At 62.9% G+C, this 16,065-nt stretch overlaps 2 protein-coding genes across 2 annotated transcripts in view; both read left to right on the forward strand.

Moving 5' to 3' along the window:
* Positions 1–333: 333 nt before the first annotated feature.
* Positions 334–4,585, forward strand: LOC146402113 (uncharacterized). The gene is made up of 3 exons (XM_084970320.1): positions 334–580; positions 2,153–2,353; positions 2,774–4,585. The coding sequence occupies exons 1-3, from the start codon at positions 334–336 to the stop codon at positions 3,583–3,585; spliced, it is 1,260 nt and encodes a 419-aa protein (XP_084826446.1). The 3' UTR covers positions 3,586–4,585.
* Positions 4,586–15,510: 10,925 nt separating this feature from the next.
* Positions 15,511–16,065, forward strand: part of KIF26A (kinesin family member 26A) — a 40,123-nt gene continuing 39,568 nt past the window's right edge. Inside the window, exon 1 of the mRNA XM_084967079.1 lies at positions 15,511–15,716. Within this exon, the coding sequence (XP_084823205.1) occupies positions 15,579–15,716 (138 nt within the window). The 5' untranslated portion in view covers positions 15,511–15,578. The remainder of the gene's footprint in view (positions 15,717–16,065) is intronic.

Consider the following 16,065-nt stretch of genomic DNA (forward strand, 5'->3'; position numbering starts at 1 on the left):
CTCTTTGGTCTCCCCACGTCCTCCTGTCTGGGGGCGTGGCTCTCCAAGGCCAGGGTCGGGCTTGGGCAGAGGACTGCCCGGGGCGACAGAGGTATTTGGCCCCCAGGTCCGAGCTCTTTCTTGGCCCCCACATGCAGCCTCTCCCAGAGGGGCCGGGCCAGGGTGGCTCCGCCCGCACCCCCAGGCTTCTCAACCTGGTTCCCAGGCCCGGGCTGGCAGCGCAGCTGGCGGCCTTCCAGAACTCGCCCAGACACGGGTGTGCCTGGGCCTTGCACAACCAGCTAACATCACACAGGCATGGCGGGGCCCAGGGAGCCTTAGCCCCACACCCTGATGGAGGCCCAACGAGTGGGGGCTGAGGGGGCGCTGGAGCCGGAGAGCCAGCAGCCCCCCTGGTTGCTGGTGGCCTGGGACCCTCAGAAGGCCCGAGGGGAGGGAGGCAGGAAGGACAGTGGGACCAAGGCCTGCTGGAGGGCACTGTCCACGTCCCACGGCTGGGCACTCCTCTCTGGCGCCTGGTCCTCGGCAGCTCACTGGAAGCACCCACCACCTTTGGCTCTGCTTCCGAGGGACGAGGGACGTGGGGTGGGGGCACAGAGCCTACTGCTCAGCCTCACCACACTCGGCGCTTCTCCCAGGCCCCGTGGGACCCCCGGTTGTGAAAGCTGCAGGTGCCCCATGTCACCCCACATGGCACCTCCCTCCCAGAGCAGGTGTCAACCTGCCAGTGACACTGCATCCTGGGTGTCCCATGGCCAGAACACTTGCTGAGCTGGCTTTTCCCCAAGTGGGTCAGTGACGCTGGGGGAGAGGCTTCTGCCAGCCAGGCAGGTGCGGCCTTGGGTCTCAGGCGAACAGCCCTACAACCAGCAGCTCCCGGGCTGGGCAGGTGTCTCGGCAAAAGCTCTGGAAAGAGTGGGGCACGTCTGGAAAGTTCTCCAGGGCCATTCTGAGTTCCTGTAAGTCAGCTCCTCAGAGAATCGCCCAGCAGCAGCAGGGGAGGGAAGGGCTGCCCTCTGTACCCAGCGCAGGCGGTGGAGGGGCCGCCGGGACGACAGGGCTGAGACTCCCCTGTGCTGTGCTGGCTTCTTCCAGCCTCTCACCCCCGCGGAAGCATGGGCTCACCTACCCTCCCGCAGAACAGCTGACGAAACTAAGGCCCAGGCCTGTGCTCAGGATCCCAGGCTGGCACAGGGCAGAGCTAGGCCAGCCCCTCACCTTTTGAAGGTAGCACCACCTGGGGACACGGCGTGGGGCTGGCGTGAGATGCGGGCGCCGGCTTGAGTGGAGGGGGCCGCGTCTAAGGTGGCAGGCACCCTGAGCCCGTGAGGTCTCAGAGGCACCAGACCCCCTGGACAGAGCTGTGCTGCTCATACCCAGTCATTTCACTTTGGATGAGGCTTTGGCTCCCAACAGCCGGTCTCGAATCAGCGGGATCACAGGGTCATCAGCTCATTTAGGCCATTGTCCACGTTTCCAACACACAGTCAGACTCCTCAGCCAGGAACCCCCCACCCCCGGCCACAGTTTCCCTCCTGGTCACACCTGTACCTCCCACTGCCAGAAGGAGCCATGGGTGTTTGTACCTGTCACCTCTTCCTCTCCGTTCTTACTGTCCCCTGTCGCTGGAGATACCGACAGTGTGTCGGGAGGCATCTGCCAGGACTGGGCCGCCGCAGGGCTTAGACGGGACGTGAGAGGTGGGGGGCGGGGCGCAAGGAGGAACTCCCAGGCTCTTTCTGGTCACAAGCCTCTGTCCACCCCCCACTCCCCAGTGTCCGGCCCCACACTGACACCCAGGCCTATGGACTCGGGAGAAGTCACTGCTTCTCTCTGAGCCACCTTGTCCACAACTGCAAACGGAAACAATGTACCCTTTGCTGCTCACTTTTCAAGGTGAAGGTGACAGGGACCAACACAGCCTATGTGAGCACAAGCCGCCTGGAGGGCCCATCACAGGCGGGTGGCTGTGTCCCGGCCTGGAACCACGCTGGGTCTCCTGAGCCCAGGGAACACCCATCTCCAGTGGCAGCGTGGGCTCGTGTTGCCACCCTGGGTTTATACCAATGGTGGCCGCCTGCCGCACCCCCCACCCCGGTGCGGGCTGAGGACTTCAGGGGTCACCTCCCTCCAAATTTCCTCTTTGCTAAAGCTCGGACCCCAACGGGCTCCCAGCGGGCAGCTCCACTGCAACAGAGGCCTTGGAGGTCGGCGGCTCAGGCCCCACCACCTCCAGCTGAGGAAAGGGGGCTACGCGTGTGCGGGTGGGTGCAGGCGTGCCAGGCCGGGGCTGTGGCGGGGTGTGCAGGAGAGCGGGGCCGGCAGCGCGGCGCCCCCTTACGCGGGGCGGATGGTGAGGGGGCAGCATGGGGCCCCCCCCGACGTGGCTTTCCAGGCGGTTCAGGGGCCTCCTTGCTGTCTGGGACGAGCCAGACGGGGTTTGGGAACCAGAAACCGGCCGGCGCTTCTCGCCCGCCCTCTAGTTTCACTTTCCCTTTGTCCCCCTCCTCCCCGCCCCCGAGGTTCCCTTTGAAGTGAGGGCGACAGGGAAGGGCGGCTGCCGCCGGGCCCTCCCTCGAGCCCACGGGCCCAACCTGGGCACTGGCTGTCGGCCGCCCCGGTCCTCGTCGGGGCCCCAACGCGGCCGCGGCCGCCCCCTCCCCGCCGTGAGCCGGGGCGCGTCTGGAGCGCGGACCCCGGGGACGCCGCGGGCGCCGGGCGGGGCCGGGAGGCGGGTGAGTCAGGGCCGCCCCCGCGTGGGCGCGCCCGGCAGGTACCGGGGCCGCGGACGACCGGCCGCGCGACCGGCCGGCCCGGGAGCCGCCCTGCCCGGAAAAACCGGTCGGGCCGGCGCGGCGCATTCCGGCGGCGGGGGAGGGCGGCCGCAGCGCCTTTAAAGCGCCGGGCGCGGGCCGCCGCCGCCGCCGCCGGGACGCGCTCGCAGGGCCACGCGGGGCGGCGGGCGCAGGGGCCGCGCCGCCGGGACGGCGGGGCTCGCGGGGCTCGGCGGGCGCCCGGCGTCGGAGCGCCGGGCCGGAGGGCGCGCGGGCCGCGGGCGGCGGGGCTCTTCTCCCCGCAGCGCGGCAGACGCGGATCGCGCGCCGGGTCCAGTGGTTCTTAACAGTTCAACAGTTCTGTAGCGCAATTGTGAAATGTTTAGGACCACTAGACCCGGCGGGCCTGGCGGCGGCGGCGGCGGCAACGACAGCGACGGCGCGGCCCCCGGGCGGCCCGCGAGCAGAGGCAGAGGCAGGGGCTCCGCCGGGGCCGCCCAGCAGGAGCCCACCGACCCGGCGCCGCGCCCTCCAGGCCGGCCAGGGCCCTGCGCGCCGGGCGGGCAGACGCGGGCCAGGCCCGGGCCGGGCGCTGCCGGAGGGGGCCGGGCGGGGCGGCGCCGCCGAGCGCTGGGAACCCCTGGGAACGGCTGGGAACGGCTGGGGTTCGGGCGCGCCGGGCCCACGCTCCTGGCGCCTTGCCTGCCTGGAGACGCCACCGCCGCCCTCCCGTGCCCCGAGGGCCACCCCCCTTCTCGCGAAACTCTGCCGGATTCCCAGCCGGAACCTGGCGGTGGGTCCCTCGGGGTAAGCAGCGCTCCTTGCCCCCTGGCTTCCTGGGAGCCGGCGATGCGGCCGCCGCGTCGTCGGCGGGGCGGCCGCGGGCGTTAGTCTTGGGCTTGGCGGCAGAGAGCTGGGGGTTGTCCGGTAGGAGCCTTCGTTTCTCAGGGGCCCGTGGTGGGCGAGCGCAGGGGTCCATGGGGGGCGGGGGGGAATGAAGGACCCCGAGGGACAAAAACTGAGGGTGGGAAGGAAGCAGGGAGAGCCATCCCGGGAGGGGGACAGGTGCCCCGCACCCCCAGACTGCCCTGGGAGGTGGGTCCTGGGAGTCTGTGTGTCACTCTGCGAGGGGGCCCCCCCGAGGGGCTCCGGCAAAGTGTCATTCCTTTCCCACCTTCTGCCACTCCTGGCCAGGTGGCTTCTGCCTGCGGGTGAGACTGACCTGCCCCCTGCCCTGCCTGGGAGCCTGCCTGGGGCTGGCCTGGCCACACCCTCTGGGGAGGAAAGGTCCCTGTCTCCTCCGCCCAGTGTCTCAGGAGCTGCCGGGCAGCCTGGCTGGGGGGTCAGACAGGCCTGGGTATGATGCCCACTAGCTGGGTGGCCTTGGGCCAGTCACCAGCTTATGAGTGTGTGTGTGTGTGGGGGGGAGAGCATCCCCCACCCCAGTGAGAACTGGAGGCGCAACGAGAGGGGAGTGTTGGCTGAGAAGGATGTGGCCCCTGGCTGCCTGGGGGGGGGGGGTTGGAGGAGGGTCCGCCTTCCCGAGAGCCCCTTCCCTCTTGACCAGCAATCTCCTCTGTGGCCACCTCTCACTGGTGCCAGGCCAGCTCTGCGGGGCAATGATGGTGCCACCTGACCTCCCACTGCCACCTGGTGGCGGTTCCATTCTACCCAGTGTTCTTTCTGGGCCACCTGCTGGGGTGCAGGTGAGGGATCATGGGTGTCCCTGGTCTGGGGCTGGGGGTCGTTTTGTACGACGTGAACATGTACGTTGCAGATCGAGAAAAATAAACCTTTATTCTAAAGCATCACCGTGTTCTCAGGCTGCTGGTCCTTCCTCGCCCAGGTCTCCAGCCCCAGAGGGGAAGAAAGGCGAGGACGGCTGTGGGGGGGGCCGGTCCTCATCTGGGTGGGGCCTGGCTTCCAGCCTCGGCCTTGCCTCTGGCAGCGTGGTTTCTCAGCAAATCCCCAGCCCCTGCCACCAGCCTTCTCAGCTGGGGGAGGGTCTCCTCCCTGAACCAGGCCCCTGGGTCATGCTCTCCACCCTGCTTCTGCTTTGAGCCGCTGCTGCCTCTGGGAGCCGGGTTGGGAGAGGACGTGGCCCCAGGACCCCATTTCAGGCGGCTCCGGCCTGCTTCAGCCTCGCCCCACGTGGCCCCCTGGCTGGCTGTCCCGAGCCCAGCCTGGGCGCGGGGAGGCGCGCGAGGTCGAAGGGCTTGGGCGCCCCGGTCCTGGCCCAGACTGAGCGTCCGTCGTGGTTACAAGTCCCAGCCCTGCTGCACATGAGCGGGTGACCTTGGCTCGTTCCTTCTCCTCTCAGCCATTTCCTCCCGCAGAGGGTGAGGGGTGCCCACCTTTCAGGTCCCGCTGGCGGGGCCAATGCCGTGATGCAGCCAAAGTCCCAGAGCACTGATGGGGGCAAAGCGGGAGCTCATCCCAGGGTTGGGAATAACTCGTGGGGGGAGGGCCGGTGCTGGGAAGGCTGCAGGCGGCCACGGGGTGAAGGCTCACAACAGGTCCCCTTGGTCCCGGGGCCTCCCTTTTCCGTGACAAGCCCTGTCTTTGTTGACATACGCCGTCCCCGCTCCACCTGCCCCGCTCACGCACAGAGGATGCTGAGAGATGCTCAGGATCCTTGAACGATGGGAGCCTGGAAGCCCCTAGTGTCAGCTGGACGTGTGGCCTCCTGGGCGGCCAGCCTGGGGCTCTGGCCAGTGTGAGGTGAGCAGAAGAGGTGGCTCCAACCTCAGGCCTGCCCCTACTTCCTCTTTCCCCTTTCTGGATGGAAACAGGCCACCGGTGCGGAGCTCTGCAGTCGGAGGGCCCCCCGGCCCCGGGCCACGGCAGAGCATCCCTGGAGGAGGTTGGCCTGGGACTTTGCGGTTTTAACACTGGAGGTCTGGGAAGCGTCTTGGCCCTGGGCAAACTGGGACCCTGGACCAGCCAGGAGGACAGGCCACCCTGGCTCCTCGAACCGCTGCGTGTCTTTTCCACAAGAGAAATGAAGCTTCGGTCTTTTTAAAGCCATGGTTGTTTTGGTCTCTGTTACGGTGGCTAAACCAGTATTCGGAGTGAGTGGTTCTCTGGCTTTGCCATGAGGCCGAATCACCAGGCGGGACAGTGAAGCCAGCGACCTCGCTGCAGCTTGAGGCCACTAGGGATCCTAACTCGCTGAGTGAGGCCAGCGGCTGAACCTGAATCCTCAAGAACGCTAGTCGGGTTCTGAAGCCGCTGAGCCACAGTGGGAACTGGATAAGTTTGTCTCCTCTGTCTCGGAGTCGGCTTCTGTTTTGTAAATACGTGCATGTGTGTTTGACGCCACGTAGAAGTGATGGGTAATTTTGCCTGTTTCTCTCTGACCTCACTCAGCACATGATCGTCTCTCGGTCCGTCCGTGTTGCTACAGAGGCACCATTACATTCTCTTCCTGTGGCGAAGCAATAGTCCTTGGTGTATGAGTGTACCACACCTTTTGTTTTTTTAATCTTTTTAGGGTCACACCTGCAGCATATGGAGGTTCCCAGGCTAGGGGTCAAACTGGAGCCGTAGCCACCAACCTACACCACCGCCACAGCCACGCCAGATCCGAGCCACATCGGCAACCCACACCACAGCTCACGGCAATGCCGGATCCTTAACCCGCCGAGCAAGGCCAGGGACCAAATCCGCATCCTCATGGATGCTAGTGGGTTTGGTAACCGCTGCGCCGCAACGGGAACTCCCAGTACCTCGTCGTCTTTATCCACTCATCTCTCAATGGACACTTAGGTGGCTTCCATGTCTTGGTTATTGTAAACGATGCTCCTATGAAATTTAGGGAATATGTATTTTCTTGAATTAGAGTTTTCTCCAGATATATGCCTGGGCGTGGGATTGCCGGATTGTATGACAACTCTATTTTTAGGGGGTCTTTAATTTTAATTTTTGTTTATTATTTATTTATTTTTCTTTCTTTCTTTCTTTCTTTTTTTTTTTGGCTGCACCCATGACATATGGAAATTCCTGGGCCAGGCATTGAACTCTCACCATAAAGAGCGGCAACAACACCTGATCCTTAACCCACTGTGCCACAAGGAAACCCCAGGAAACTCCTATTTTTAGTGTTTTAAGGGACCTTCCTACTGTTCCGCATAGTGACCACACCTAATTACAGCCCCACCAACAGTGGGGGAAGGTTCTCTGGGTCTGCCTCTATTGACTGATGTTTCTTCTCCTTTTGTAGTTTTCTTTTCTTCTCTCTCTCTCTCTCTCTCTCTCTCTTTCTTTCTTTCTTAACTTTGGGCTTTTTAGGGCCACACCTGCAGCATATGGCGGTTCCCAGGCTAAGGGTGGAATCAGAACGGCAGCTGCCGGCCTACACCACAGCCACAGCCACATCCCAGCCGCGTCTGTGACCTACACACAGCTCATGGCGACACTGGACCCTTAACCCACTGAACAGAGCCAGGGATCGAACCCGCATCCTCCTGGATACTAGTCGGACTTGTTCCTGCTGAGCTGCAGTGGGAACTCCTGTAGTTTTCTATTTCTTTGTACGCCCGGTAACTTTTGATTGGCTGCCTGATACTGTGGCTTTGACATTGGTGAATGTTCCCATCTTGTGCGTCTCGCTCAGTCATTGAGCATCTGTCCTCAAGGTTCATCTACGCTGTGGCAGGTGCCAGAATGTCCTGCCTTTTTAAGGCTGCGCAATACTCCATTGTGTGCCTAGACCAGCTGGCTTATCCATTCATCTGTCAGTGGACACTGGAGTTGCGTCCCACTTTCGGTGGTGCTGAGGGCTGCTGCTGTGCCCACGTCTCTTTTAGGTCCCATCGTGGCAGGAAGTACAGGCGTCTTTCCTCCCTCTCCCTCCCAGGGGCTCCTTCCCTCTCTGGCCTTGTCCCTTCCCCCGCGGTGATGTGCACTCCGCTGAAGACACAAGGGGCCGCTGTGCCAGTCTCTGGAGCCGAGGTCCTGGCCCTGCAGACTCCCAGCCGCGGAGCCTCGGCCCAGCCACAGCTGAAGAGCCCCTCCTGGGTGCTCTCTCCCCTCTGGGCAGTGGGCTGCAGGCCTCGCCTCGACGGTTCCCCTCTTGCTGGGGTCTCTGTCCTCTGCTGCCTGATAGCCGACGTCTCCGAGATGTCCTTTCATCTCCTCTATCCCTTTTTAAGGTATGTCTGGTAGGAATGGGAATCTGGTCCTGCCACTCTGTCTGGGCGCAGAGAGCCCCCCATCACCCCAAGAACACCACCGGGACACTGCTGGCAGCCTGCACAGTCCTTTCCCAGAAACGTTTCTGGCTGTCCCCAAGGCGTGCCACTGTTGCTCCAGATGTCCCCTGGCGGGTTCCAGCCTGCCCTTCTCTCGAGTCCAACCTCTCCTGGACCCCTCCTGCCCTGTGTTGGATTCTCTGGCGGGCCTCAGATGCGCGACCGGCCCAGGACCCACCGCAGCCGGCCCAAACCCTGGTGCAGCACTTCACAGATACACACAACTGCCCCGAGGGCCTGGGCTCAGCAGAGGGCCTGTGGAGGTCCTGCCACTAGGAGTGGCAGACTAAGTGGCTGAGCCAGCTCAGTCCGGGCAGAGGGACTTTAGCTCCCGGTCAAATTCCCCCTCATGCCTGAAGGGCGTCCCCACACACAGGCCAAGGTGACACCCCACGGGCTGGGTGACACTTGGCTCTACCTCCTGCAAAGGCTGGCTTCTTTCGGCTGTGCTCTCCCTGCTTTTTGGTGCATTCGTGTAGGACCGAATCTTCCTTTGGAGCCATTATGGCCTCGGACCGTGGGAGGTGTGCCTGGTGCTCAGTTGCTTTCTTTGTAATTTCCGTTGGGTGTTTTTTCTCTGGCATTGTTCAGAAGTATATTTTTACTTTCATCTACGTTTCTAAATTCAGCAAATAATTTCCTTTAAAAGTGAAATTTAGGCGTTTCCGTCGTGGCTCCGTGGTTAACGAATCCAACTAGGAACCATGAGGTTGCGGGTCTGATCCCTGGCCTCATTCAGTGGATTAAGGAGCTGGTGTTGCCGTGAGCTGTGGTGTAGGTTGCAGACGCGGCTCAGATCCCGTCTTGTTGTGGCTGTGGTGTAGGCCGGTGGCTACAGCTCCAATTCAACCCCTAACCTGGGAACCTCCATAGGCCACGGGAAGTGGACCTAGAAAAGGCAAAAAGACCCCCCCCCAAAAAAAAGTGAAATTTAAGCATCTATGTAATTTAAAAAGTCAAATAATAATTATAAAGCTTGTTAAGAAGAGGCGGACCCTCCTGCCCTATATTTATTCCCACCCCATGTTAGCATACTATGATCTGGTGCTGCTTTTTAATTAAAAAAATAGTGGCCTCATTTTTTTACTTGCATAGTTTCCTATGCAGCTGTGACTAACTCCATGCTCTTTGATGCAAGTTTAACTCTCTGCCAAATGGGTTCAAATACATTAAGTGGTCTATTTCCCTCTTTTCCTCCCTCCCCACTTCCTCCCTCCCTTTGTTCCCTCCTTCTTTTTCCCTTAAGGCCTCCCTGTAGAGTGTTCTGAATGTCTGCTCCAGTCTCGCCCCTTAGGACTCCGCTGACACTTGTAACCCTCTGCTCACCACCCTGGAAAGGCCCTTTGTCTCTTCTCTGGGTTGGGGCTACTTTTCCTTGATTCTCTGTCCTCTTTTCCCTTGGTTTAGTCCCTTATTTGGGGGCGGGGGAGCCCGTCTGCCAGGAACCTGGAGAAAGGGAGAAATCAAAGGCCAAGTTTTTTTTTTTTTTTTGGTCTTTATTCCACTTTTCTGCTCAGTTGATAGTTTGGCTGGGTATAGAAGTCTAGCTAGTGGATGCTTTTCTCCTCAGAGTTTTGGAAACTTGGCTCCATTCTCTTCTAACTTCCATTGTTGCTGTTGAGAAGTCAGATGCCAATCTGCATCTTGCTTGACACGTGGACTCCTCCCCCATCTCAAGCTTGTAGTCTTTCTATTTGTTCTTGGTGTTGTTTTGAAATGTCACAAAGAAGTTCATCTTTCATTTTTTCTTTCTCCCCCTGTCTCTTTCTTTTCCCTCTACCTTCTGAGACTTTTTCCTTGACTTTATCTTTGCATCCTGCTTTGGAATTTCATTTCTGTCATCATGTTTCTGTTTTTCAAGTGCTTCTTTATTCTTCTCTGAATTGCATCTGTACTTAAGTTCATGGAACCCCACATCTTTCTCTGATGAATGCCCACAGCAGTGCCCAGGATGAGTTGTGGGGAGGCTGTATCCTGTGGGCTGTGGGGATGGAGGTTCATGAAGGATGCAGCTGCAGCTGACCCAGTATGGTCAGTGGTGCTGCCTGGGCCCCAGGATCTAGAGGGAGTGGCTCCTCAGCACCCCCATTGTTACCCATCCAGCCACCAGCTCATGCAGTTTCCATTCTCTGCATAAGCAGGACATCATGCTACACACACACACACACACACACACACACACACACACACAGCATATATTCACAAGTCCACCTTCATGCCCAGCCCTGGTTCCTGCAGATCCAGTGCAAAGCTGGACTTGGCCCCAGATCTGGAGAGGTGTAGGAGGCTCTTTTGTATGGGAGAGTCACCCATCCTGCTCCTCAGGAAGCAGTGAGGCCCTTCTTGGCATGTTGGCAGGGCTGTGATGCAGCTGCATGAGGGGTTTCTCAAGCTTTTCAACTTGCACCCACCCCCAGGCAAGCTGCCCCGGGGATTCAGTAGGACCACTGGCCCCATGTGTCCCCTCTCTCCTGGTTGTTGCCCGTCCTTAAGCTGGAGGCTGAGTCCAGGTCTGTGAGGGGCGGGGGAGAGGGAGCAAGAAGGTGAAGGGAATCAGGGGTGGGCTGAGGCCTGCAGTGGGGGCAGGGAAACAAGGGGAGGCAGGTAGTGGGGTTGCTGGGGAGACCTGGGGGCTGGCAGGGCCTCTTGGGGCACCTCCCACTCTCAGGGATCTAGGGTGAGCCCGGCCCCTCTTAGGGCCTCAGTTTCCCTGTCTGCCTGAGCAGGACCCCTGACAGCTGCTAAGTAGGTTCTTTCAGTGGGAATGCTGGCTGAGGTGCGCCACCTGCTGGCCACAAGTGGCAGTGTCCACGGTCCAGGGGTGGCTGTGTAAATAGGGCGCTGGCTTCCCAGAGTCCTGGTTCCTCCCCTGCCACCCCCTCAACCCAGGGAGTCAGGGAGGAGCGGTCTGCTCCTGCTCCCTGGTGACCTTCCTGACTGGTCACCTGTCTACCTTACACATTCCTGGTGGGTACCTGGGAGCAGGGGCACCTGTGCCCCTCCAGAGCACAGGAATGTGTTAGGTGTGGCAGGAGTGCCAGGACTGGGGGGCCTAGTTCTGCCTAGGACTGGGAGTCTTCCTGGAAGAGGCAGCATCTGAGTGCAACCTGAAGCTGGAGTTGGCCTCTTGAAGTCGGAGGGAGAAGTCCAGTTAAAGAGGAGAAAAGGAGTTGAGGGAGCTGGACCCTTGGATGGGAAGGGAGGAGGCGACCGACAGGAGGAGATCCAGGCTGGGGGCCCACAGGCTGTCACTTTGCGGGGGCACCATGGACGGGATCAGAATTTCCAGGGGGGCTGGGCTGGAGGGCCCAGGTGCTCCCACCACAGAGCGAGAGCCGGGTTGCTGCTGGCCCGCCCACGGACCTAGGGCTGGGTGGGTCTGGTCGAGTCATGCCCGGGGGCCGAGGTCTGGTCTGCAGCCTTGCTCTGGGTGGGGTGGGAGGGAGGAGTTGGTCAGGGGCCAGTGAGGAGGCCAGGACAGACCCCGGGTCTGGGGGCCTCTGCAGGGTGAATTCACACGGGAATTGGCAGCAAAGAATCACTCCTGCCTTTATTTCTTCAGCAACTCTCAGTGGGTGTCTGGGCTGGTCCTGCAGAGACAGCTGATACTCCAAGGGGGATGCCTGGCAATAAACAAGACAAGACACATTCGTAGTGGCACATGACAGGTGCTAAGGAGGAAAATTAGGGTTGGAGGGCTGGGGAACGCTGGGAGGGTCGGGGTTCTGGGTCAGGTGGGTAAGGAAGGCTTTGCGGTAAGGTGACCTTCCAGAAAAGAGGGGGAGCAGAGTGGACGTTTGGGAGCACCACCCCCACAGAAGTGAACCCCCGAGGGGACGTGTTCCGTGGAGGCAAGGTCTGCGAGGCTGTGGGACCCTGGGGCTTGCGGGGCAAGAGAAGAGAAGCAAAGGTTGTGCACAGAGAGGCAGTGTGATCCCACCCACGTGCCGAAAGCTGCCCCTGGCTGCCGTGTCGCGACCAGCCCAGGGCCGCAGAGGTCACGGCAGCTCCAGTTAGGGGCTGCTGCACAGACCCCATGCGGGCTGAGATGGGCCATGCGGGCGGTGAGAGCAGTCTGCCTCTGGACATCCTGCCAAGGGAGCCGGAGAGGAACTCCCATGGTTAGGACCCAAGGGTGGTAGGAGCTGGCGGGAGTCAAGGATGCCTCCAGGTGACTGAACTGAGTGGACGAATGCGCAAGTGAAACCCGCCACCAGGACCCGCCCCGCCCCACTTCCCAAGCCCATCTCTATGGGGTCCCCTCCGCCGGCGCTGGCCGAGGTGCTGAAACCAGGGGCCGGAGGTGGTCCCGTGGCTCTGGGCCTGGGGCTCCTGCTATCTGGGCAGGCGTGTGGGGAAGAGGGCAGGAGGGGCTGGTCCTCTGACAGGGAGCTGGCCTGACCCTGCTGGTCTCTCTCTACTTGGCAACCCCCTATCCTGCAGCCCACTGCGGTGGGGGCCGGAGTCGGGGGAGGGGGTCACCCCCTCCTGTTTCTGACCCCAGGCTGGGAGCCTCCAGGTCAAGGCCCCGTCCTGCTCCTGCACAGCTGCACTACGGAGGGGGCCCCTGGGGGCTAAGGGGCTAGGAGCCCAGACTGCCCAGACTGCCCGGGATGCATTCCGGCAAGTCTGCCCGCTTCCTCGTCCGCACAACCCCGGTGGAGGGGGGGGTGTCCCAGGAACACCCCTCCTGGAGCTGCTGTGAGAATTGAGTAAGTGAATGCCGTCTGGTGGGTAAAGCAGAGCCGTCCCTGGTAAACGACGTGTTTGCTCACTCAGCAGACAGGGCCGCCCCTCCTCCCCCAGCAGCGCCCAGCTGCTGCCCAGGGAGAACCGACCTAACGGCTGATCTTCTCTGGACCTGAAGCCTGCCCTCCGAGCTGAGCAGCCCGGCCAGGAGACCCTGCCCTGAGCGGAGGTGGGCTCCCCTGGTGGACATGGTGGGGCTGTTCTGGCCGGCTTCTGCCCACCCACCCCCTGCCGGCATCCTTCCCCTACCCCAGGCAGGAGCTCAGCCTCCTCAGAGGTGCGGAGGCAGAGCCTGGGGAGCTGACCAGACTTGGGGAAGTTGGGGGGGGCACCAAAGCACCCTTGAGACGAGGGAGGGGAGGTTTCCTTCTCTCCCCCGCCCCACCGTGGAGGGAGGAGGGCTCAGGTCTGTGCTGGGTGCCGTCCCAGCTGGAGGACCTCAGAGCAGTTGATCGGGGGCAGCTTAGGCTCTCGTCCCTTCCCGATCTCTTTGCTAGATATCAACACTCACGCTTACAAGCCCCGCAAACGCGGAGGGATGGCAGGTGGAGAGCGCGTCTCCCTGGCCTCTCCTCTCTGCAGGAGCAACGGCTCCTTCCTGTTTCCTGTGTCTCTCCAAGCAAAGGGTCTTTAAGGTGCACATGTCATCTGGAAACGCAAACCTGACCGAGCTGACCACGGTCTGGGCATCTTTCCAGGAGCCCCTGTTGCTGTCCTGTGTCCCTTGCCGCCGAGGATCAAGCATTAGGATGTGTTTCCCTTTCCCTACGGGTCCCGTCTCCTACTTCCCAGAGACGGCGGTCCGGTGTTCATTTTCCAGCTGCACCATGAGAGCGCGTCCGGAGCACGGCCGGCTCTCGGAGTGCTGGCCCAAAGGGCTTGTCCCCTCCTCAGCAAGGCTGGAGGCCACCATGGGAACGTGTGCTGCACGTGGAGCTGGGGGGTCCCCCATGGCCCCAGCAGGCCTTGGTGAGATGGAGGTATGGCGGGCTCGGGGTGTCCTCCTGCCTTCTTGAAATATTGCCACGTGGGGGCTGATTGGAAGCTGAGTCCAGCAATTAATCCCGCCAGAGCGCCACTCAATTGCAGGCCTTTTCCGTTTTGCTCCCTTGGCCTAGATTTCCCTGGGGACAGCTCTGACCGGCCGCCGCGTGCCTGGTAAATTAAATGTTAGAAAAATCCCCACGATGACTTTAATCAATCCACTGAGATGGCAGAGGCCTCCTCCCAGAAGGGCAGGGTCCACTGGAGGACCCCCCCCCAGGACTTGCCTGCCCACGGGGGAGGGAGGGGCGTGAGAGGTCCCCAGCGTGGCTCCTGGAGCCCAGAGGGTGTGTGTGAGGGGACTCTGCCTTCCCTCCGATTGATTTCTGCCTCAGGCTCGGGTGGCCTTGGGGACAGGGAGGCAGGCACTCCTGGGGCATCTCCTCTCCAGAGGCAGGGGTGGGGCTGAGCCGTGGTAAGGGCTGGCCCTGTGCCGGCAGATAAGGTGTGAGACAAGCTGGTGGGGGGCGGTCTGGTGGAGACCCTGCCCTTCTGCTGCCCCTTGGGATGTCAGGAGAGCACCCCTGGGGAGCAGGAGGGTCTCCCAGCTGCGGAAGAGTCACGGTAGGGAGAGTCCTTGGGTGGGGGTGGGGGTGGGGGACTGCCGGTGTCCGTCCAGCCAAGGGCCGTATCACTGCCCCCTGTGCACCTGTGCCTCTGCAAGGGCCCAGCGCAGCTCTGTCTTCTCTTCGCCCGTTAACCCAACAGGTCCTCAAGGCCCACCCCGCGACAACGTCCTGGACACCCCTGCCCTTCCTCCTAAAGACCCCCACGTGGGCCTAGGTTATTTAGGCTACACTTGGGGCTCCGCCGGCCCCAGGCAGGTGTCTGGCTGGCTCCGCCTGCGCCCCTACTGGGCGCCCATGAGCAGGAGGCTGGGAGCCGCGCACAGTAGGACCGCGGGAACCAGGCCTGAGTTTTTTTCCCCAGAGGACCTCACCCCCTGCTCCCTAAGCGCTTCCCCACGGACTTCGAAATTTGGTGGCGCCTGGGGAACAACAAGGATCCTGCAGCCCGCGGGGAGTTCCAGGAGCGCCGGAGGGGCCCGGATCAAAGGCAGAGGAGGCTGTAGAGGGAATCGGGGTCCTGAAGTAGAGGCGCTCTGGGGTCCTGGCGGGGCGGGCTTTAGGAGGCCGCCGGCCGAGGCGGGGGTTGGGGGGCGGGAGGCAACAGGGCCGCTGTGGAGCACGGGCGGAGCAGACAGTCACTGGGCTCGCTGCACGTCTCCAGGGACTGGGACGCGGAGTCCCAGGGACAGATTGGAGGGGGAGGGGATGCGACACCCCCCCACCCCCGTCCCCAGCGCTTTCTAGGCACCCCTCTAGGCGCCGCCGTCCCCTCCCTTTGCTTCCCGGCCAGAGCACCCGGTAGGACGCCCGCGGAACAGGGGCGTGCCGACGGAGGCCGGGTCCTGGCCCCCAGCCTCTGCCCCAGGGCTGGTAGGGCCCTCGCCCCCCGCCCCTCCTCCTCGGGTCGGCTCGTGCGGGAGTCTGGCTCGCTCCGCGGGCGGAGGGGGCGCTGTCGGCGCGGGCGGGCGGGCGGGGCCGGTGCGCGGGGGCGCGCGGCGCGGAGCGAGCTCAGGGGCGGCGGGCGCGGGCCGCCGAGGACCGGGGACCTGGCGGGCGGCCCTGCGCTGTGCGGGGCGCGGCGGCGGCGGCGGCGGCGGGCGCGCGGCCAGTGAGCGCGCGGGCGGGGAGGCGGCGGCGGCGGCGGCGGCGGCGGGAGGAGCTCGGGCCCGTTCCCCGCGCTCGGCTCCTCCATGGCGCTGCCGGGGCCGCCCGAGCCGCCCCGCGGCGCGCCCCGCAAGGCGCCCGGCCTGCTGGAGATGGGGGCGCTCTGCCTGGACTCGGAGATCATCCTGGGCTTCACGAGCCACCTCCTGCGGCGGCGAGCCAAGGTGAGGGCCGGGCGGCGGGACCCGGCTGGCGGCAGAGGCGCCGTCCCGCGACTTTGCGGCGTGGCGCGGGGCAGGAGGCGGCCGGTCCCCAGCAGCGTCCCGCAGGCCGGGCCCGGGACTCGCGGCTGCACTTTTCCCGGGTTAGTGCTGCCCCATCTCTGTCTCCCCTCAGCGCTGCGTCCGGAGCGGGAGGCGGAGAGCGAGGGACGAGAGCACCGCGCAGGGACCCCGAGTCCCGCCGCGCGCCTCGCTGGAGCGGGCGAGGCAGGGGGTCGGGGGGCTCGTGGTTTATCCTGAGTCCTGAGGTGGTCGGCTTCCTCGGGCGCTGTGTCCGGGCGCCTGTGCGAAC

Source organism: Sus scrofa, chromosome 7, assembly GCF_054392235.1.
Source record: "Sus scrofa isolate SSC_HxYL_T2T_F1_AM1 chromosome 7, Sscrofa_HxYL_maternal_Yorkshire_Landrace_v2.0, whole genome shotgun sequence".
Lineage (NCBI taxonomy): Eukaryota > Metazoa > Chordata > Mammalia > Artiodactyla > Suidae > Sus > Sus scrofa.